This window comes from Folsomia candida, unplaced genomic scaffold (assembly GCF_002217175.1).
Source record: "Folsomia candida strain VU population unplaced genomic scaffold, ASM221717v1 Fcan01_Sc011, whole genome shotgun sequence".
Classification (NCBI taxonomy): Eukaryota; Metazoa; Arthropoda; class Collembola; order Entomobryomorpha; family Isotomidae; genus Folsomia; species Folsomia candida.
Genome location: NW_019091203.1, coordinates 3,732,713 through 3,755,081, shown reverse-complemented (window position 1 = coordinate 3,755,081; position 22,369 = coordinate 3,732,713). Strand labels below are relative to the sequence as shown.

The 22,369-nt window shown below is 37.1% G+C and overlaps 3 protein-coding genes across 3 annotated transcripts; 1 reads left to right on the top strand and 2 right to left on the bottom strand.

The window, feature by feature from the left end:
- The first annotated feature begins 214 nt into the window (after positions 1–214).
- LOC110855020 lies at positions 215–3,233 on the top strand. Its single transcript, XM_022103455.2, has 3 exons — positions 215–676; positions 1,304–1,765; positions 2,454–3,233. Exons 1-3 carry the CDS (start codon positions 239–241, stop codon positions 3,156–3,158), a joined length of 1,605 nt encoding a protein of 534 aa, XP_021959147.1. The 5' UTR covers positions 215–238; the 3' UTR covers positions 3,159–3,233.
- A 63-nt stretch (positions 3,234–3,296) lies between these two features.
- On the bottom strand, positions 3,297–5,019 carry LOC110855019. The gene is made up of 2 exons (XM_022103454.2): positions 4,578–5,019; positions 3,297–4,013 (listed from the first exon to the last, which is right to left on the bottom strand). Exons 1-2 carry the CDS (start codon positions 4,945–4,947, stop codon positions 3,409–3,411), a joined length of 975 nt encoding a protein of 324 aa, XP_021959146.1. The 5' UTR covers positions 4,948–5,019; the 3' UTR covers positions 3,297–3,408.
- A 2,314-nt stretch (positions 5,020–7,333) lies between these two features.
- Positions 7,334–8,433, bottom strand: LOC110854871 (protein ANTAGONIST OF LIKE HETEROCHROMATIN PROTEIN 1). Its single transcript, XM_022103298.1, has 3 exons — positions 7,991–8,433; positions 7,647–7,906; positions 7,334–7,584 (listed from the first exon to the last, which is right to left on the bottom strand). Exons 1-3 carry the CDS (start codon positions 8,431–8,433, stop codon positions 7,334–7,336), a joined length of 954 nt encoding a protein of 317 aa, XP_021958990.1.
- Positions 8,434–22,369: the final 13,936 nt, after the last annotated feature.

The window sequence follows — 22,369 nt, the reverse complement described above, 5'->3', positions numbered from 1 at the left end:
CAAGCTCTCAATGCACCTGAATTTAGTAATTTACGTTGAAAGTTTTAAGGTTTTACATACGTATTTTAATTCACGCGTTACTAGACCAGCCGCCGGACGGACAAACCGATCTTATAAAGGGGCTTCACCCCCGAAATACATATTTTACGTCATCTCACTCCGTCTCTGTCTCACTAAATAAAAAACCTTAATTAGCATTCTACTTCAAGGTGTGGTCAATTCCAGTCCAGTTGTAAAAATGCTGCCAAAAATTTTCATAATTTTCGCCACTTTGGCCATCTCCGTGTTCGGGGTTCAAGTCGTTTTTGACACAGCGGACGACATTGCTAAAATCCTTCAAGTTTCCTGCTCTTATGCGGATAATTACGCCGATTTCGGGGAGGACGGTTGTACCCGGGAGCCGGAGGAGAACCTCTTCCCCGAAAAGACGGGGTACTGGACAGGTTGCGAGACGAGTTGTAGTCTGATTTATTACGGAGGCTTGTTGCCAAAACCGCAAAAATTATGGATTTCCACGTACATGACGGGTAGTCCGGCTTGGATTGAAATTTCGGGTAAAAGTTCCCCCGGTGGGGATGAAGGGGACGAGTGGACGTATGGGTATATAGATTCAGATCGGAATGGCTGGTGTTATGAGGAGATTAATTTGGCAGCTTTTCCCGGACAGGATGCAGCCGTAAGTGGGAAATATTTTGATGTAAAATTTAGAATGATTTGGGTGATGATTTTGATTTTTGTAAGTATTTTTTCGTAAGAATGTTTACAATTACATAAAAAGTAGCATTAAATTTAAGCGTAAGAGTAATTTTAAAATTTAAAAGTTTTGAGTCTTTTGATCTCAGAAAACTTGCTTTGGGGTTTAAGTAGCTAATAAAGTTTGGGGAAACGCTTGGAGTTCTTGAAGTTTTTTTTTTTTTTTTTTGGAGAGTTTTTCAAAATATGTAAATTTATCCCAAATTATGTATCTATGTATGAGTACTAAATTGAAAATATATCTACCATTTTTCTGTGTTTTTTGATACTTTCTATTTTTACCAATTAATATTGAACAAGTGTCAGCATGAATGATTGAGATGAAATTGATTACGAATTTTTGTTTTGGACAATAAATTGAGGATTAGTGAGTCGCATGAATGGAATTTTATCTTATCAGGTTGTTGATATCATGTTATATGCATCACGTTGGTAATAACCAAGTTTTATTTTAATTTGGTAATTAATGTCCTGAATCTTAAACAAAATCAAAATTTAAGTTACTTTTATGGCTAGATTTTCATACTTTTTGCAAAATATCTGAAAACAGGAAATCAACTTCACCGTTTCCGGTGTCCCGTCTGGCGGATACGTCCTCATCGACAAGATCATCATTGACATAGGAAACGACCAGCTTTCTCCGATTTCAATTGATACGGAGGCCGACATTGTACCGGAACATTGGCCCTACAACGATTGTATCCATGCTGATCAGTACACCGATTTTTCGGGGCTCGGATGTCCCCTCGTCCCGGAAGAGGATCAAGCTGGGGCTGGATACTGGTCCCCGTGTGATCAAAGTTCATGCAAAATTGAGCACGCAACCAGCCCGAGTATCCTTCCCTCCGCGGTTCATATCAAAGGCTATATTGCTGATGAAGGTCAAATCTTGGTCGCCATTGCTGAGACCGGAAATGGACGAAATGTTTCGCATACCGTGATTGACACGAAATCGGCCAGGCTCGGGGCATGGCTGGATTATAGCGTCGATTTGACCAGATATCGACATCATGTAAGAAAATTTTTGAAATTTGTTTACTTAAGAGGTTCCGTTACACACATTTGTAAAAAATGTGTTCGTATGTATGTTTCCTCAAAAATAGTCAAATCATGATTTATACATCCAACTTTGTATACCTTATTTTTTTAATTTTGATGAAATTTGTCAGAATAAGTATATTTTTAAGAAGGGAAATCCCTTAATGATATTATGACATCAGTCTGTCTGTCGGTTGGTTGGTTTGGTAACTCGTGAGCGAAACGATATTCATACCTGAAACGCGAAGCTTGAGTAGATTAAGGGCTAGAAATGACCAATGAAGGTCAAAAGGTCAAAGCGCTAGGTCACAGGAGTGATTTTCTTAAAGTGCATAATGCAACGACTCAAATCAATAGTATTTATAAAAAAACTGTCAAACTTAACAGGTAATTTTTGCCTTGGACATTTTGCTGACCGTGTGAGCTAGGTCAAAGGTCACAAATGTTGGAAATACTCTAGACATGTCCAAAACAAATAATGTGCTTCAGATTTTGACATGTGTGATTTCAGCCCTTGGTTACGTTCGGTGTGATGGTTTATTTCATATGCATACTTAAATTTTTCAGATACATAAATATCAATTTCTTAAAAAATGGAAAAATCGAATTTTTATATTGAGTTCTTTGGTATTTCAAAACTTCTATTTTCCAAATTTTATTAGAAATTCCAAATCATTCTTAAATCGAACGGAGGATCAGCCATGTTGGACTCGTTATCTTTCGTTTTTGACGATTTTGTTCAAGACCAACCAGAACCAAACGAGTTACCAGTGTGCGAACGGAAACCTGCCACGGAAGAACCAACTACGACCACAGAAACAGTCACGACCACAGAAGCAGTCACGACCACAGAAGCAGTCACGACCACAGAAGCAGTCACGACCACAGAAGCAGTCACGACCACAGAACCGGTCACGACCACAGAAGCAGTCACGACCACAGAAGCAGTCACGACCACAGAACCGGTCACGACCACAGAAGCAGTCACGACCACAGAAGCAGTCACGACCACAGAAGCAGTCACGACCACACAACCAATCACGACTACCGGACCAACTACAACCCCTGTCCCAATTACAACCCCGGTGCCAACTACTACTACACCAATTTCTACGACCACTGCGCCACCTACGACTACCGAACCAACTACTGTCACCACTCCACCAACCACGGTGACTACACCACCAACCACTACAAGTCCAACGACTGCTGTACCAACTACAACTACTAGACAAACTACTACGCCCGTAACAACTACCAGCCCCACTACCGAGCAGTCCACCACGGAGAGTAGCGCTCGCTTCCTTCTGTCCAGCATTTCTGTCTCGATCTTCTTGGTCGTAGTTGGACTAATTTGGTCCCAATGATTCAAATTTTATGTCAAATTTTGTCTAACTATTTAACAATTTTGGACAAAAAATAAATAATTTTGGGACAAATAAGTAATTTCTGCGTCAAATTTATTTCGCAATTAAATTTATTTATAATTGTTAATAAACACCATGTAAATACATAAATTATCAAATTTTATTACGAATATTTCCGATTTTACAATTTTTTCAAAATTTCAATTAACCCACGTTTCCAGCATACACACAAGTACTTGAAATATATGAACTAGTTTTTAGTTTTACCCTGGTCCAAATCCACATACCAAATCTGATCCGTGTCCAAATTCCTTAAATCATACCCACCAATGATATAAATCCGATTTAACCCGGGCACATAAACCGTACTGGTGGACGTAAGTTGGTCCGCGAGACCATTAACGGGGATAAATTCGGCCTCAACGGAGTCCAAATTAAATTTTATGATCCCATTTCCACGCGCCCCGTTATCCACGACGGCGCCCGCGATGTAGGCGAATTCACCGTCCCACGTGATAGATCCGTCGCCATGGCGAAATGAGGGGAACGTTGGCGTCGCCCGGGTCGTGGTGGCATTAATGGAGTGGTTGTGGACCATCAAGGATGGCGCCCAGGTTCCCATTAGGCCCGCGAAAAGGAAGGTGGATTCAAGTTCAGTGGCATAAACCCCGACGGAAAGTTCGGATGGGGCGGGCAGGGTGCCGAGGGGGCCCTGCACACCGGTTCGGATGTCGTACTCGTACACGGCGGTGGCATCGGTGAGACCGCCAAATGCGAAAATTTTGTTGTTCCAGGTTCTCACGAGGGTTACGGTGGAAGAGTCGCCACGCCATTCGCCGTGAGAGATAGTTTCGCCTAGAAGTTATCAAATATACATTTATTCTTTAATTTTTGATGAGAAATTTAAACGCTTGCCCGATTTTCCAAGTTTTTTTGTAAATGTACACAAAGGTGTTTGAAAACTATTAATTAAGATATGTAATTTGGTTCAACATTAAATCCTAAGAGAAGTGGAAGATACCATAGAAAATAAGTTTTGCAAAAAAATTATGTACAAGAAATTATAAACAAGAAATTTGAGATTAAATCGTGCAAAAAAGTTTAGACAAATGTCCTTAATTTTTTTTATAAAGTTAAAATCTGCCAATCTGTTACCCTGCCAGATAACCTCTCAGATTTTGTTACTCTATTTTTTTATTTTATTTTTTTAAATGATCCTTATCAAGTTCGGGAGGTCGGTCCCTTACACCCCTTACTCAGTCGCCTTGTACAAATCCAATTTTCTTTAATAAACAATAGGTATTAGACTAGACTAAATATTTTTGTAGCTTCTTTTAAGAAAACCTTTGACTTCTAAATTCTACTTGAAACATTTTATGGAATTTTAGAAAAATAAAATCTCCAAAATTTTATACATACCTGTGGATGGAGTATATTGCCACAAAAAAGTTCCATCTCCCCTTAGAAAATAAATATTTCCAGTCGGCGCATCAAACCAGGCGCCCCCTGACCACGAGGTCCTCGGCAGCTGACCAATCACGCTGATCGTATCCGACGTGATATTGTACGCATGGGTGTCCGCGTACGGAATTAAGGTGTCCGATGGGTCGTAAAACCATCCCCCAAAAATGTAAATCGTCTCAGCCCCATCGTACACAGAAGCGACGTCAGATCGTGGCGAAATTAATTTCGCCGTGCATTCCACGCCGGTAAGAACAGTTTGCGCGTGGGTGTGGCCGACCACGGCCAAAGTGACCACCAGAAGTAGAAAGTTGGCAAATTGAGACATGGCAGACCAAGAAAAATAAGAGAAGGAGACGATAAGATGATGGCTTATGGAATGATTGAGACAATGAAAAAACGTGCTGGCCCAGGTTGACGTAGGTTGGATTGGATGTCAGTTATGTAATTCGAGATAACATATCGATAAGGATTAATCGATTAAATTAGTTAGTCAGGTGAATTAATTCAATTACTTATTAAATTTAAGTTGTGTTACTCTCAAACCCCTCGTTTCACAGAGGTCTTTTTGGTTCCATTTTGGCCATGTGCAAATGATCATACAGTGGGGAAAATTATGCTTCGTTTCGAGATTTTTCGGAAAACATGGCTAGTATTTAAATATATAGTTGATAGAAATGTTTACAAAATTATGTTGTCATATGAACATTTAGCATCGTAATGAATGCCTCAATAATTTGCAAATTTTCTCATAAAATTAGAAATGTTTTTGGCAATATGTATGTATTTATGTAAATGCTAGAATCCGCTATTTTCTATTTTTGCGTACATAAAAAGCTAATATTTTCACCAAGATAATAACTTCAGTTACTTTAATTACAGTTGAGTATCATTTAAAATCTATTTCTTCTGCAGTAAATACATTTGCATGCATGCTTACGAGAACGCAGATGAAGATGCGAGTTGCTACTTTGACAAGTTGATACTTTGAAGTTTAATAAATGCGCAACGAAAGTGCGATCTCGTGTCGGGGTGAAAGTTTGCGTGATGATCTCTAATTTTGCAAAAATTGACACTCATTTGGGAACTTGTCACGCATATCTCATGGTGAAAGTAGTTTGCATGTTTAGCCTCAGTCTTTACATATGTAATTAGAATATCCCCACACATTTGTAATAATTCAGGCGTCAACTCTTTTCCTCTAATAAACTATTTGTCTCCTCTCTCTGCCAACAACTCAACAGCACTTTTAAAAATCTGGGGGTATTGACTTCCCCGTATTATGCCCTGGCTACATTACCGTCATAATATTCTAGAGTTTACTGGTAATATGGGAAAATGCATAAGGCCAGCTACATGTGTAACTTGCAACCAGTTCAGAGTTTACTCTAGAGTTTTACTAGTAAAATTTCACTAGTAAAACTCTAGAGTTCAGAGTTTTACTACGAACTCCAGCTATACTAATATGTTACTTCAGCGCTAAACATTGAAATTTTAAGCGGGATTTCCAATTTAATGACGAGAGTCCACTTATTTTTCCAAACATTAATTCTTCGTCTTCATTTAATTTATAAGAACATTTAAATCAATGGAGTCGCAAGTAAATATTGAAGTTGTTGATAAAAAAGCAAATCATTTTTCGCAAGACGAGAACCTCTCATTAATACGGATTTGGGGATCGCCTGAAAATCAGGCCCTTTTCAGCGCCAGTAGTAGACGCCACACAAAGATTTGGCACGACATTGCAGTTCACCTATTCGAGACAGGGAGTCGCGAGGACGGAACTCACTCATTCCCTCAACGGACCTTGACGGAGGTCAAAAATAAAATTAACAATGTCAAAAGGGCATACACCAAGCAAATAAGTGCAATCAAATCCGGTAAATTCTATTTGAGACTTCTTAAATACCTTAAATTATTTCTACACTTGTAAGTTTAATTAATGCTATTCAATAAAAATTTGTTTTTATAGGAGCTGAACGCCCTAAAGACGACCCCATTTTTGATGCACTTGATTGTATTTTGGGATTTCGACCGGTGACAAGCAGTGAATTCGTGCAAGACTCACTGGACGAAAGTACCACCGAGCGTGAAGAAATTTCGCAGGCCGACACAAATGGTAGGTGTGATGCAACTTTGGCGACATGGTATCTTTGTCCTTAACAAATGTGTTACAGGGGAAGGAGAACAAGGAGGTGACTCAGGAGTCGAAAGTTCTCGGGAAATGGCTGCAAATCCAGTTACTCCAAAATCGTCGGAATCATCAAAAAAGTAATAGATATTTATATGTAAATTATTGCTAAAAGTACATATTAACAAGGTTTTCTATATCCTAAAATTGTCAGACGAATGCGGACATGGGCAAATAAAGAGGAACTGGAGACAGAAATTGGTCAAAATCCAAGAGGACGCACTCCAGTTAGCCACGGAGCGCCACGGTCAGGAACAAACGATGCTACAGGCCATGACGAAATTCTTTGACAGTGGAGCGACATATTTTGAAACTCAGACACGAAAATTAAATGAAAATTGAAAGCCATGAAAATTGATATTCATGAAAAATGAAAGAGAACAAATAAACATGTGCTAAATATGATAAAGTTTTATGTTCGCATTTATTTTTCTGCTATAATATGATTAACAAATTGTAAATACAGTTGAAAACAACAACTCTTTATTCGCTATTTAATTAGTAATTAAAGGGCCACAGATTTTCATTCATTGGCAAAAGAGCGTGCCATATGGTCAAGTTTTTCTTTTGCGGATGTAGATCCAGAATTATGTGGGCGGGCCAGTGGTTGCTCGAAAATAGGCACAGATCCGATATCGTCATCATCTTCCCAGTTTTCAACAAAAAATCCATCCATCGTTTCGCAGATGTTGTGAAGAATGACGCAGGTATTGACAATGTCGATAGCGACTGGAACGGAATTGTCCATACGACGAAGTAGTATCCTCCAGCGTCCTGAAGTCGATAATGTAAATTATTTTGTTACTAATTCATAGGTACACATGTGGGTAAAATACCTTTCAGTCGTCCAAACGCATTCTTAATTACCATTCTTGCTCGTGAGAGACGGAAATTGAATTCTTTCTGATAAGCTGGGGTATTCTCATTGTCGAGATATGGCTTCAACAACCAGTCCTTGAGTGGAAAAGCAGCATCCGAAATGAGGTGCCAAGAATTACCCCCCAACAAAGTCCCATTTGATAACCTCTCGTGCAGTTTTGTCCTCGCGAAAAAAGTAGAATCGGAGTTTCGTCCAGCTTGCCCCACATTTGCATACCTACGCAAATTACGTGCATCGTATTACAAGCAAAATATTAACAAGAATTAAAGCAAAATATGGCCTTCTAACTTCTATACTCACCAAAACTTGTACTTATGGTCGGCGACCGCCATAAGTACGATGGAGAAATACTTTTTGTAATTATAGTAATCGGTGCCACATTCCGCTGGTCGCAATATTGGTATGTGTGAACCATCTAGTGCCCCAATACAGTTCGGAAAATCCCAAAGTTGTTCGAAGCCATTAACGATGTTGTTGAGATCGTCCAGAGTCGGGGGCTTCAAAAATTTTGGGCGAAGAAGCTTGTTGACGGCCTGACAGAATTCTTTAAGCACTTTCTTTGCCGTGCTTTCTCCAATCCCATACAGGTCCGCCACGGTCGCGGGATCACAGGTGGACTTCAGAAGATGTAAAGCTACTGCCACTCGTTTTTCCAAAGGCACCGCGTTCCTAAATACGGTGTCCTTCCGTGCAAGAGCTGGTTTAAGCTCACAGCAAATAAACTCGAAGGTAGCTCGAGACATGCGGAATTTCCTTAGGAATCGCTCGTCACTATAGTTCGACCAAACATCTTGAAAATACGTAAGCGAAACTCGATAAGCCCAGCAAGACCTTCTTTTTTTACTTTTCCAGAGTTTCGCACTCTCAACAGGGTCTTCACTTGATGGAAAGGAAAGGGTGATAATATAGTCGGTCCTGGACGTCTAATGAAATTCCAAGTATGAAAAATTGATGAGCTAATTATTGTTAAATCCATGTCGAAAGTTGGGCAACTCTTTCTCGACACTTTTATTTTAAACTAAATTATTATTTTTTAGATGGTAAATTTTTAAAAGTCCCACCTCTGAGAAGTAACTCTGAGATTTGGTACCCTGAAAATTACAACGGTACAAAATGCAATGTAGCTGGAGTTTTCATTTCAGCGTTAAACTCTAGAGTTAACTCTGAAAAATTTACGACAGTAGTGTAGCCAGGGCATTATAGTTGCTACCGCATGGTATTAAGTAATATTATGTGAGGATTTCTACTCATTTTCGCTCAAATTCATTTCATTTCACTTCATCTTGTTTCATTTCTTATTTCGTCCCCTGTACATATATGTATAGGGTGAAAAATAAAAGGAGTGATAAATCCTGCATTCACAGTCGCTCAACTGACTTTCGCTCATTTTCATTCAAATCACAGGAAATTCATTTTCATGCACTATCATTCTCTGTCATAATCAGTCACATGAATCAAAGTAAACAGGTATGGTTACGATTCACACTAAAAAGTAAATGTATGCGACTCTACCGCCGTTTTTATAAATTTGTCATCGAATGGTTACAATTGTCACGGACTAATTCACCGACTTGGTATTAAATTGTCACCAGAGCTAATAAATTTATAACCAGTTCGTGAAAAATTCATAACTATAACTAACCCTATTTCTAAGAGTGTATATACTTATTACAGATCCTGGTTAATGTTTCAAGCTTGATCTCCTTCGCTGCCGTATTCGCCAGGTAGTTACATACATACAAACAAGAATACATCGCAATTTCTGGGTGGGGTCGATATGACTCCAACTGTACTTCATTCTTAAGTAAAACCAAGTATTTATCATGAACTAGGCTTGTCCACTGTACATATGTACGTACGTGTGGGCATATATAAGAACTCAACAAACCTAGCATTATTAAGTTGGGTTATAAAAGGTGTTGATTTAATTCGTGATCATGTCAATGTTTGAAATTTTTTAACACGAAAACGGAGAAAATTTGGAGGTATTTTTTTTATTAGAGACACCATGCTAATTAGTCTTCTGGCCTTTTATGTTAACCATGCCCTCAATTCTTTTCACTTTGTGCTAATTTTCTTAAATTTATGTCGGCTTCAAAAATAATCGGAACAAATTAAATCAACACCGTTTACATAGTTCTAATTGTTGTTTTACATACATGCTAGACCTTATTGATCTGTTACTTTCATCACGGGGATCTACTCTCATTAAGTATCTACATAGTTACACGCTTTCATTTCACTGATAAAACATTTTTACTCTCCAAACTTCCGAATATTTTTAAACTTTGTTTAATTAAAATCCAACATAAGGATTGATATGTGCTACGGAAGCTCGTCGTCCTTCGGTTCGTTTACAATGTTTTTTTTCTTTCATGAGAAAATATTAATTTTTTATCTATTTTGTTTCCATTTTCTCATAGAAGAAAGAAATTTTAAACTCTAACTTTGCAAACTTCAAAATTATTGATTTTTAGATGCATTAAAATAATTTTTCATTTTTTTAAACACATGTTTGAAAATAGCATATGAATTGAAGCTGAGAACATTGAGACACAAAAATTTAAATTCAAAACCCGCATGCTATGCACCCTCAGTACATATACAATGTATTTACTTAGACGGATACTTGTTGTGCAATTAATTCTAAAAGGAACCATGTATTTTAACTTGGCTCATTTTTAAATTAGGAAGCGCATGCACGTATCACTTTTCAAAATTAAGAACCGCATGCCGCTATGCAGATCCTTTTAGGATTATATATGTAAATACGATACCCATGTATTTATTCAAGTGTGGTTCAAAAGTGTGGAATTTTTGGGAACTTAATCCAATCTGTGTTTTTTTTAAATAGACCATTTATGCCATCCGGTTGAGCTTATTTCTCTTCGATACTTACAACGTCTCCATAGAAACCGAGGAGCCTCAATACTATGGTCCGATAACGAATCAAAGTACGAGAATCCCTGAAATTTATATGGATGGTTTCTTAAATATTTCTATCTTTTTTTATATTTTATTTGTAGCCCCTAAGTTGGTCCTGTGTTCGATTGATGTCGGAATTTGGGTGACTCATCTTATCGCGGCAGTTATACTGATATTTGGTGTAATTAAGGTAAAAATATGTAAAGGGTGGTCGGAAAAAAGAGGAACAAATTTTCTACAAAAAAATAGCTAATTTACCTACAACACTTTAAAAAACTGTAGAGCATACTTGACAGCTGTATTGATTTGCTAGTAATTGTCTACCCACTTGCTAGTTGTTTATTTCTGAATGGTAGCTTATTTTTATTACCGTAAATTTACTAAATGGTATGCTCTTTATTAATGTACCGGTTTAGTCATATACTCTCCATCCACGCAGGATTGAACTTTTACAGAAATTGGGAATTCTGAAAAACTATATACGCTACTGCCAGTCTCAAAGTTCCCCGTCAGCATTATTTGAGGGAATTTGAGACTGAAAGTTCCGTAGTTTCACGGAATTTGCAATTTTTATAAAAGTTCAATCCTACGTGGATGGAGAGTAAGTACATACACATGTACATACTCCGGTCAGTAATAATTTATTACCAGATTCCTGAGAGTATTGGAATACGAGATTCAATGATTGGTTTCCCATTATTTAGCAAAACCGGACCCTCTGCGTAATCTGGGTAGGGGCAAACTGCATCAGTTTCTTTGTCTGGGTAGGGGTGAAGATTGGGAATCGTGCTGCTGGAGTATCAACAGGGATAGCCCTCCTCCCATTGATTTCCTTTGTTGCATTCTTCTTCTACTCATTTTACATTGTGGTTTCCTACATTGAAGAGTTAAGAAACCCTGGAGAATCTACAGGAGGAAATGTGGCAAATGAGGAAGCTTCACAGGGAACCGTGTTGGATGCTTGAATTTAAAAGCTTTACGTTGTTAAACTTATTGATCTTATTTAAAAATTTGCAACTTAAAAAAATTATGTGAATTTATTCTGTCTCCTTTACAGCAAGTAGTTAGTTTAAACAGATGGGAATAAAATCATTAACAATTTAGCTGTATATCACTGTCTATAAGACATAAAGGAACGTAATCATTGCTTCGAAATATGTAATTCACACTAAAAAAATATTGTTCTGCATGCAAATGTCAAGATATTAGTTTTGCATGTATGGGTTACTCCACGAGAAATGGTAATGGACCTAATGTCTAAAATCGATTTTTTTGAAATCCTTCAAGTATGTGTTAGAGGACCTTAAAATATGCAGAAAAATCAGTTTCCCCGAATTTTTGAAGTTTCAATAGGGCTGATAGGAGGGGGTGTGCCTTCCGTTGAGATACCACCTTTACGCAGCCGCTATTTCACGCAGGAACTCAAAATTTCACATGTGGGTACCATGGGCCAATACAATTGCGGGTCCTTTTCTCTTTTTTTGAAATTAGGTCACGATGACCGTTTTTAGGTCAAAATGTGCATAATATCTAATTTTTTGTAAATCGCCTTTTTGTACATAGCCCCGTAAATGTGGCATCATTAGAAAGGTCTTGGCAAGAGGATTCAGAATATATATACTTGAATGCATGAATGAATGAATGAAAGTTTTATTTAACTCTTCTTGGCAAGCCCATAGAGATACATTTGTTAGATTATATTAAATTAATAATAAATATAACTAATTAACTAATTATATTGAAATAATTTTTAAGTCGTTCCATATTAAATTAAATTCAAATTGAGTTCCATATTGAATTATTGAGTTGGAGTATTGACAGAGAAAAAGAGAAAGAAAGAAAAAGAGAAAGGTATTACTTAATTACGTAGAATGGTAGTTTTTCGTCCTTAACTAAGATATCCTAAATTAACCTAAGTTTAAATTCAAGCACATAATTTTGATTATTGATTCTTATTATTTAATTTTAATTTTAAATATTCAAAAAATATAATTTTTAAAAATATTCAAAAAATATAATTTTTAAAAATATTCCAAATATCTCAAAAAATAACATTTTTTGTAAAATACTTAAAAAATCTTCAAAAACATAATTTTTAAAACTATTTTATAAAATAAGGAAAGCGATTCAAATAACATAATTTTACTAGAATATATATTTATAAACTATGAAAAGCGACTCAAATAACCTAATTTTACTAATATATATATTTTACCAATATTTTCGCTTAATTTTACTGATTTGATTCACTACTAGTGCCACTAGTCTAATCAGGCCCTATCCTCCATGAGGATGTTCTCCTCCTTCCTTGCCTCCTTCAGGCCCCTTGCTAATTTCCTGTAAGCTTTACATACCCATGTGCAACATGCACCAATGATTGCCATTCCCATCATTAGACCTCCTGCTAAGCTCAGTGTAAGGCCCATATTGTAATCCCCCTGTGGCGATTGTTGTGGATGGGTGGATGTGTGGACAGGTGGTGAATATATGACAAGTTCCTTTCTCTCTTTTCCTGCATCAAGGCTTGCATCCACTCCTGCTACTACAGCCCCCGTCAGTAAAATTTCTCCTCCTTTTTTCCAAATAGTTTTCCACAACTTCCCCCATGTGATGCCTGCCTTCGCTACCGGTGCTCCATTTATCATTTCAGCACCACAAATGATGACCAGAATCATGCATGCGATTTCTTTTCTCTGCATCTGAGATGAAAGATAAATATAAGTCTAAGAGTTCTATGAGTTCTAGCCACGAATTAATCATTCAGAGAAGTTGTACTTGTACGTCGTTTCTTTATGGATGCAATAATATATGTTACCTTAATTTAAAGATGATTACGGTGCAGTGAACAGCAATAAATGTAGTTTTGGGCGAATATATATACTTTGTAGGGTGTAGGACCATCCCCTGGCAGAAAAATGAGGATTTTCAATGTCCCAGATTTTAACACAGCGGCAGATAGGAGAGCTAACATAGAAATAGATGGCAAAAACTCAAAAATATTGTTCTGCCTCTGGAACTCCAGGGAGTGGTCCCAGACCCCATAAAGTAGATATATTCTTAATCCTCTTGCCAAGACCTTTCCAATGATACCCCATTTGTGGGGTTATGTGCGACCTGAAGTTTTCATACTCATTTGACGTGCGGTAAATTTTGACCTGAAAACGGTCATCGTGACCTAATTTCAAAAAAAGAGAAAAAGACCCGCAATTGTATTGGCCCATGGTACCCATATGTGAAATTTTGAGTTCCTGCGTAAAAAAGAGGCTGCGTAAAGGTGGTATCTCAACGGAAGCCACACCCCCTCCTATCAGCCCTATTGAAACTTCAAAAATTCGGGGAAAATGATTTTTCTGCATATTTTAAGGTCCTCTAACACATACTTGTAGGATTTCGAAAAAATCGATTTTCGACATCAGGTCCATTACCATAACTCGTGGAGTAACACGTATGTAAATGCGAAGAAAAATGTAAATATGACGGATATACGTAGGTTAATTATGTATAGCCCAACTCTATTTCATCTCATTAATACAAAACCCACTGAGGAAATTGTGCAAATACTAATTTTTGTCAGGTTATAACCATTTAAGAGCGCTGTTTTCTCACTAAATTCGCCCATCATGTGAAAGGAACAAGTTTTCTTTAGTTGAACGACAAAATGACGAAAGCTATCACCCTTTTCGCCATTCGTTTCTTAATATCTGCCCATTTTGCTTCCACCTTAACAAACTTCAACCATAATCCGACATGTTTACTGATGTCTACTTTAAGGAGTGAAAATAAACATTCTGATCTAACCTTGCAGTACGATAACCACTTATCGTTCGTCCATCGTAGCGCTCTCGTCGTGATGCATTTACCCTTTAACATTACAATTAATACGTTCTTCTCTTGGAAAACGACTTGCATCGAAATTGTCACCTTTTTCAAATCTGGTGATCCCAACGTGTTCTTGCATGACCTACAAAACTGGGGGTATCAAAGGAATGTCGTAATGTACACGATATTTCCAGTCTTGGCCCACAATAATTTGATATCGACGGATTTCTTTTCCCGTTTAACAACTTTTTATGCACCAGTGTACTTAATTGAGCTATATTTTGGGGAGGATGGAATCAAGGTTTATACCGGATTACTGCATCCCACGGAATTTATGTGATTGAGAGAATGGCAAATAATTCCTCCGTCAAGTGGGAAGATTCAATTCGTCGCAGCGTTTCCCACAGGAGACGTTCTAATCAAGGAGAGACGGATGGCAGACAATAACCAAAATTTGCACAGATTGCCCTTAACAAAAAGTTGGGTGCCTTCTTTGATGCATTATGATTGCGAAAACCATCGCTTCTTCGTATCCACGGGGAGGAGATGTTTCGCCGCACAAGGACCTCTGCAACTCCTGCGGAAGAAGCTAAATATTACATTTGTGCCAGAAGCCGGGTAGACAATGACGATCCTTATTTTTAATTATTTAGTTGTATGGGTTTCCACTAGAGGTAACCCTTAATGAATTAGTAGATGATAATTTCTGCCATCATTTTTTTGTAGAGATTGGCACAGCAAATTTACAGAATTCAGCGTTTTCCAACAAAGCGAAAGTTTAAGGTTGTCGATCATATTTCTTGCAATCTATTCTATAAAAGATTTTTAACATTTCTAAAAGCCTTTTAATTATTCTAGGCTGGGCATCGGGGTTAAACGCCACATCGAGAAAACGATAGACTACTATGTGCTCTACTGTCAGGAAAATCCAACCCTATTGTCATTAAAGATTTCACAGTTTTTCACCATAATCGATCCCTGGATTTGGGCGGGGTCAGTACTGCTCTCTCTATTTCTGGGGATCTCGAAGTTAGGCGGGTATTCCGATATTGCTGCGGCATTTGTGAAGGTTTCAGTACTTGATGGGTAGAAATCAATAAATTACCTCCTGATTAATACACATCGATTTATTGTGCTTAAAAACACGATGATTTTTTCCAGGAGAAGACTTTCCTGGTTTGGACTACTCTGCATTGTCGCGATGATTGCGGTCAGTTCATCTTACGACGCTATAATTACCACGGACATTACGACACCACTGGAAAAATACGTTGTTGCAACAATTCGCGAACTATTGAAAGATTTCGGATTCAAATTGTACGGATCTTCGTTCTCAAAAGATACAACCAAGTGGCATTTATCTGTACGAAAATTGCCAAATGAGGATGACCACGTATGGAAAGAAGGTATGCACTTTGATATTTTTTATCCACGGCTTATGATGTTGATCGGGCAGAGGGGTTGTTTTCGATATTTTTAGAAAGATCGCTAAATTTGTCCGATTGATATGAACTTATGCTTACTTAATTTTCGGTGAGAACCAGTTAGAGCAGCCGACACATATCAGTTGGCATACCGATTGCAAAATAAAACTTGATACCTTAAACATATTTTTTAGAAATATTGCCGCATCACACTTTCCACGAAGAATTTTCTGGAGCCGCAGTGTTTGCCGATTCTATCGCTTTCGACCCAATGTCCGACTACATAAGAAACGTTTTGTATTTTCTGAAACGTCATTATACCAACGTGACGTGTAACGTTGTCAAGGAAATATTTTACAAGCGCAACATTATCTGGGAGTTTAAATACCCTGGCGCAGAAGGATTATACAGAAATTTGCAATGGTTAAGCTCGAACGGACTTTTCCAGCTGTACGCAACTCTTTGGAGATTCGTGGATGAAGCGAACATTCGAAAACATCCAGTCGTGGAACAGAAGGGTATTGGGGCATTGGAAAACCTTTTTGTGGCCTTTCAACTTTACCTGATTTTCATTCCACTCGCAATTTTGGGATTTTTTGGCGAAATTATGTTTCGCAAGGTGCATTTGAATACAATCGGTATTATCATGGAATTAAGACATAGTGTTAATGAAGTAAGGAACTGGGGTATTTTTGTTATGATTGTCATAAAGAATGTGTGTACTGCGCTGGTTGAGAGTTTCAAAATTTGTATAGGTAATATAATTCATAATTGTAATCGGATTTTTCTTGAATGGTATGTAAATGTTATATCACAAAAGTTTACCCACCTGAATCAACGAGTATTCGCTCCTCCTTAATAATAGATCTCCGAAATTTGATCCTACGTATCGAAAAAAATGTTGCTTCATTGAAAATTAGTTTATTTTAAAAATTGAAAGAAACTTTACCAAAATTAAAAAAAAAGAAAAAAAATCATTCAGCATTCATTATTCAGTAATTATAAAAGTTTGGCAGTCTAAAAAGTGGTTGTCACCGTTGTAACCGGCGGAGGTGCCTACCCCTCCGGTAATAATTTATCTTTGAAAGGTAACACATGTACAGAGGCTACATAAAGAACGTCCGGGAATGAATGGGAATGCGCGCTCTAGCGAGTATATTGACAAATCAATAAACCCGCGAACTATAATAATTTAAATTTCTGAAAGCCCACTTCATTAGGGTCAATTTGGTATATCACTCTTAAATTTCAAAAATGGATAAGGGTAGAAGAAGCTTGTTTGAAAGGGAGCTGTTAGCAAAACGAGTGATGGAGTTCTACAACACGACAGCCAACCGAGACTCCAAGGTGACCTGGAACTTTTTTAAGCAGGAAGGAATTCCAAGTTCAAATGTGTATTCCTACATAAAAAAGTTCAAGGATTCCGAAAATGTGCAATTCAAGAAGCCAGCTGGTCGTCCGGCGAAGCTAGCGACCACTCGAGTGAAAAATAGAATTGAAAAAATTTTCAAAACCAAGCCATCAACGTCAGTAGCTGTAGCTGCCAGGAAAGTCAAAATTTCCAAAAGCTACCTGGGGGAAATTAAGGTCCATAAATTAGGAATCAAAGCAAGGACCAAAAAACCTGCACCAAATTACAAGCCCGTACAAGAAAGTCGGATCAAGGATTGCTGTCAAAAATTGTTGAAGAAAATGCGTGGAAAAGTAGTGATCCTGGATGACGAAACGTATGTTCCGGTTGACCCTTCAAATCTTCCAGGGCGTCATTTTTTTCATAGCTCGGATCCCTCTGAAGTGGCTTATGAAGAAAAAGTACGAAAAAAAGACAAATTTCCAAAGAAATATTGCATTTGGCAATGCATCTCCAGTCACGGACATGTATCAGACCCGGTAGTTCTCGAAGGGAATATCAATCAAGATATTTATCTGAAAAATTGCGTCAAGGCTGGATTGGAAGCATTTATTAATAGGTTTCACAAAAATGATAAAGTTTTGTTTTGGCCTGACCTCGCCACTTGTCACTATGCAAAGAAAGTGACCGAGTACCTCAGAAAGAAAAATATTGATTTCGTACCAAAATATATCAACCCACCTAATGTACCCCAACTCCGCCCAATCGAAAAATTCTGGGCACGTTCTAAGTCAGTATACTCCCGGCTTCAAGATGTGCCTGACACCTTTCGAAAATTCAAAGGACGATGGAAGAAAATCACCTCGGAAGTGGCAAAAACTTCGGGAAAAAATTTAATGAAAAATCTTCGCAAGAAAATCGAACTAGTCGCCAACGGGGGTGTGGCGGCCTTAGCTATTAATTAAATTATGTAGGTACGTATTTGGTATTATACATATGCAAAAAGTTTAAAATTCCGATAACTCATTGTGATTTTATGACCACATTTTCAGACCATTCCCATTCATTCCCGGACGTTCTTTACATCCTGCTTAGCCCTTCATGCCAACGCTCTGGTCCTAAAATTAGTACGGACATCAGAGGCAATTTGTTACCCTCAGATGACAATTCATTACTATTTATAGGGTCACCAAAGAGTTTCATATTACCTTCGTCGGTAACAATAACATCATACCATTATTAAGAGCGCATATTGTTAATCTTACTGATTTTATTTAAAAATTGCAGCATAAAAGAACTGGTTGAGTTATTCTGTCCGATTTTTCGCAAACAATACAAATTAAAATTCATAATACTATGTATATTCGAAATATTGGAGTAAAATCTTTTGAAATGTAACTGTGTATAATATGAAAGATATAAGAGAAGAGGACAAAGTAATCATAGCCTCAAAATAATTCATAATTAAGAAAAATATTAGTTAGTACCTACTTAAATAAATGTAAATGTCAAGAGAAAATGTAAGTTGGACGTATGTACGTTGCTTTATTCCAACTCTATTTATGTATTTCATCTCATTAATACAAATAGCACACAGGAAATTATTCGATACTAGTGCTGTCCAAATTATAATAATTTATTCGCGTCATCATTTTTTCTCTTTACATTCGACATTCCTGCGAAGAAAACCAAGGTTTCATCATTTACACGACAACATGGCTATCATTCTTTTCGTCAACTGTTTCCTCATTTCCGTCCATTTTGCGTCCACCTTAACAAACTTTGACCATAATCCGACCTGTTTACTGATGTCTACTCTAAGAAGCGAAAGTAGGCAATCTGACCTAACCCTGCAGTACGATAACCACTTATCCTTCGCCCACCGTAGCGCTCTCGTCGTGAAGCATTTACCCTCTAACATTACAATTAATACGTTCTTCACGTGGAAGATGAATTGTATCGAAATCGTCACATTTTACGAATCTGGTAATCCCGCAGTGTTCTTGCATGACCTTAGCAATTGGGGGTATCAAGCGAATGTTGTGATCTACACGGTTTTTTCAGTCTGGGCCCATAATAATTTGAGACGGGATGATATGGTCTTTTCATATTTAGAAAGTTTTTACACACCAATTTACTTAATTCAACTGAATTTTTGGGATGATGGGATCAAGATTTATTCCGGATTTCTACACCCCACGAAATTAAATTGGTTGAAAGAATGGGAAATAATTCCTCCGCCGAATGGGGAGGCGCATGTTAGTCTCATGTCATTTCCGCCAGGAGACGCTTTAATCAGGGAGAGGCGAATGTCTGACAATAACCAAAATCGGCATAGATTGCCAATCGAAGAAGAAACTTGGGTTCCTTTCTTGCAAAATGATTGTGAAAACCATCGCTACTTTGTATCTATGGAGAGGAGATGTTTCGCCGTGAACGGACCACTGCTAATTTTACAGAGGAAGTTAAACATTACGTTTGTGCCGAAACGTGGGTAAGAATTTTAATTATAATTTTGTAGTTTATCATAATTATGTTTTGGCAGTGTATTTTAAATTAATTGTATGGTTTCCTTCTGGAAGCAACGGATTAAAAAATTTGTAGGTATTAATTTTTGTAATCACTTTTTTTTCTAGCTATTGGTACAATAGATTTACAGAATTCAAGGTTTTCCAACAAGACGACAATTTAAGGTTGCTGGATTAAATTATTTAACAAGTACACTAAGAATAACGTGGTATAAAATGGTCATTTGGTACAATTGTCATAAAGTGGTAACAATAATTTCTGCGAATTTTGAATTCTTTATCCTCCAGACCATGTGATACCTTCCCGTAATAAATTTAGTAGTGTCACGACCTCGTTATGCTTCTTGTGTACAAAAATTACCATAATTTATAGAGTATTTATTTCGAAAAAGTTTGAACATTTGCAAAAACGTTTTAATCATGTAGGCCGGATATCGGAGTTAAATACCACATCGAAAAAACGCTGGACTACTATGTGCTCTATTGTCAGAAAAATCCGACCCTATTGTCATTAAAGATATCACAGTTTTTCACCATAATTGATCCCTGGATTTGGACAGCGTCAATACTTCTATCTGTATATTTAGGGGTGACCAAGTTAGGCGGGTATTCGGATATTGCAGCGGCATTTGTGAGGGTTTCAGTACTTGACGGGTAGAAATCAATAAACATTTACCGATCAATATTTATCGATTGATTTTGTATACAGGTTATTATAATTCCAGAAAAAGAATAACATGGTTTGGATTACTCTGCATTGTCGCGATGAATGCGGTCAGCTTTTCTTACGATGCTATAATTACCACCGACATAACGACACCATTAGAAAAATATGTGGTGAAAAATATTCGCGAACTATTGACAGAATTCGGATTCAAATTGTATGGATCACCTGACTCAAAGAATACAACCAAGTGGCATTTATCTGTACGAAAATTGTCTAACGAGGACGATCTCGTATGGAAAGAAGGTATGAAATTGGAATATGTTTTTCGATCGAACATCGGCAAGCCCATTTTACATATGTATGTTATTGATAAGAATCGGTAAATAAGTACGTCCGATGGTTTTAAACCTATTCATATATAATTTTCGTGGACCAATCAGAGTAGCCGAAACATTTCTCTTGCATACTTTGATTATGTGATTCGTCGTTTCGGCAAAGTAATTAATCAATACCTCAAATATTTCTTAGAAATTTTGCCGAACCACACTTGCTACAATGAATTTCCTGGAGCAGCCGTGTTTGCCGATTCCATCGCTTTCGACCCAACGTCCGACCACATAAAAAACGTTTTGTATTTTCTGAGACGTCAGTATACCAACGTGACGTGTAATATTGTCAAGGAAATATTCTACAAGCGCAACATTATCTGGGAGTTTAAATACCTTGGGGCAGAAGCGTTATACAGAAACTTGCAATGGTTAAGTTCCAGCGGACTTTTCCAGCTGTACGCAACTCTTTGGAGATTCGTGGATGACGCAAATATTCGAAAACACCCGGTTTTGGAACAAAAGGGTATTGGAGCATTGGAAAACCTTTCTGTGGCCTTTCAGCTCAAACTGATTTTTATCCCGTTGGCAATTTTGGGCTTTTTTGGCGAAATCGCATTTTGCAAGGGGCATTTGAAGGTTGTCCGTATTGTGATGGAATTAAGACATAGTTTTAAGATAGTACGAAATTGGGGTATTTTCGCAGTGTATGTCGTAAAGAATTGGTATACCTTGGGGGTTACGAGTTTTAAAAGTTTTATGAGTCATATAATTTATAATTGTAGTCGTATATTTCTTGGATGGTATGTAAATGTTAGATCGAAATGCTGCACCCACCTCAATCATCGAATATTTGCTCCTCGTTAATAACAGATATTTAAACGAAATTTGGTCCTACGTATTAAAAAAAATGTATGTTTCTTGAAAAGGCATTTATTTATTTTATTTTACTAAAAGAATGTCCCGTTCGTTATTGAATTCATCAAAATTAAAAGATAAAATATTCGTTCACTATTCATTAATTATAATTTTGCTTCAAATGTCTTGAGGAATTTCTCAATTTATTTATCCTCTGCATCTATTAAACATTGGGTAAAAAACTAAATAAGTGAAAAAAATATTCATTCATTAATATTCTTTATTAATATGAAAAGAATAAATATTAGGGGTATTCATGACGAGATCGCAACATAAATTTTAGCAATTTTGTCCGAACTAAATTCTATCCTTGGAGATGCATGAATTAATCTTCAGGCCTTAGTATTTACCTTAAATATTTTTTTATTTGCTGAAGATGCTAACTCTTAGTAAATACCCACATCATTCTTTCAAAAATCCCCCTAAAAATATTCATTCATTATTCCTTTATTTTGTAAATTATTTATTCAATCATTCGATCTATAATACAAAACCCTACTTAACTGTTCTCCACAAGTTGCTGCACAATATAAGTATTGGCTATCTGTTTTTTTTTTATTTGTAGCATGGCAAATATTTACATATTGCTCTTCATCAGTGTTACATATGTACACACACAAGTTGAATGAGATTCCTTGCAGTATGCACGTGGTGAACATTTGCACGGTATGCAGATACATAAATACACGGGTAAAATTAATGGCTTATGTTCTTTGTGGCA

Coding starts and splice junctions, on each gene's coding strand:
- LOC110854871 (XM_022103298.1), bottom strand. CDS start 8,433: ATGTCTCGAGCTACCTTCGAGTTTATTTGCTGTGAGCTTAAACCAGCT. Junction 7,907..7,990: donor GACCATAAGTACAAGTTTTG/GTGAGTATAGAA, acceptor TAATTTGCGTAG/GTATGCAAATGTGGGGCAAG. Junction 7,585..7,646: donor TGCGTTTGGACGACTGAAAG/GTATTTTACCCA, acceptor TATCGACTTCAG/GACGCTGGAGGATACTACTT.
- LOC110855019 (XM_022103454.2), bottom strand. CDS start 4,947: ATGTCTCAATTTGCCAACTTTCTACTTCTGGTGGTCACTTTGGCCGTG. Junction 4,014..4,577: donor GCAATATACTCCATCCACAG/GTATGTATAAAA, acceptor GATAACTTCTAG/GCGAAACTATCTCTCACGGC.
- LOC110855020 (XM_022103455.2), top strand. CDS start 239: ATGCTGCCAAAAATTTTCATAATTTTCGCCACTTTGGCCATCTCCGTG. Junction 677..1,303: donor TTCCCGGACAGGATGCAGCC/GTAAGTGGGAAA, acceptor ATCTGAAAACAG/GAAATCAACTTCACCGTTTC. Junction 1,766..2,453: donor TGACCAGATATCGACATCAT/GTAAGAAAATTT, acceptor AAATTTTATTAG/AAATTCCAAATCATTCTTAA.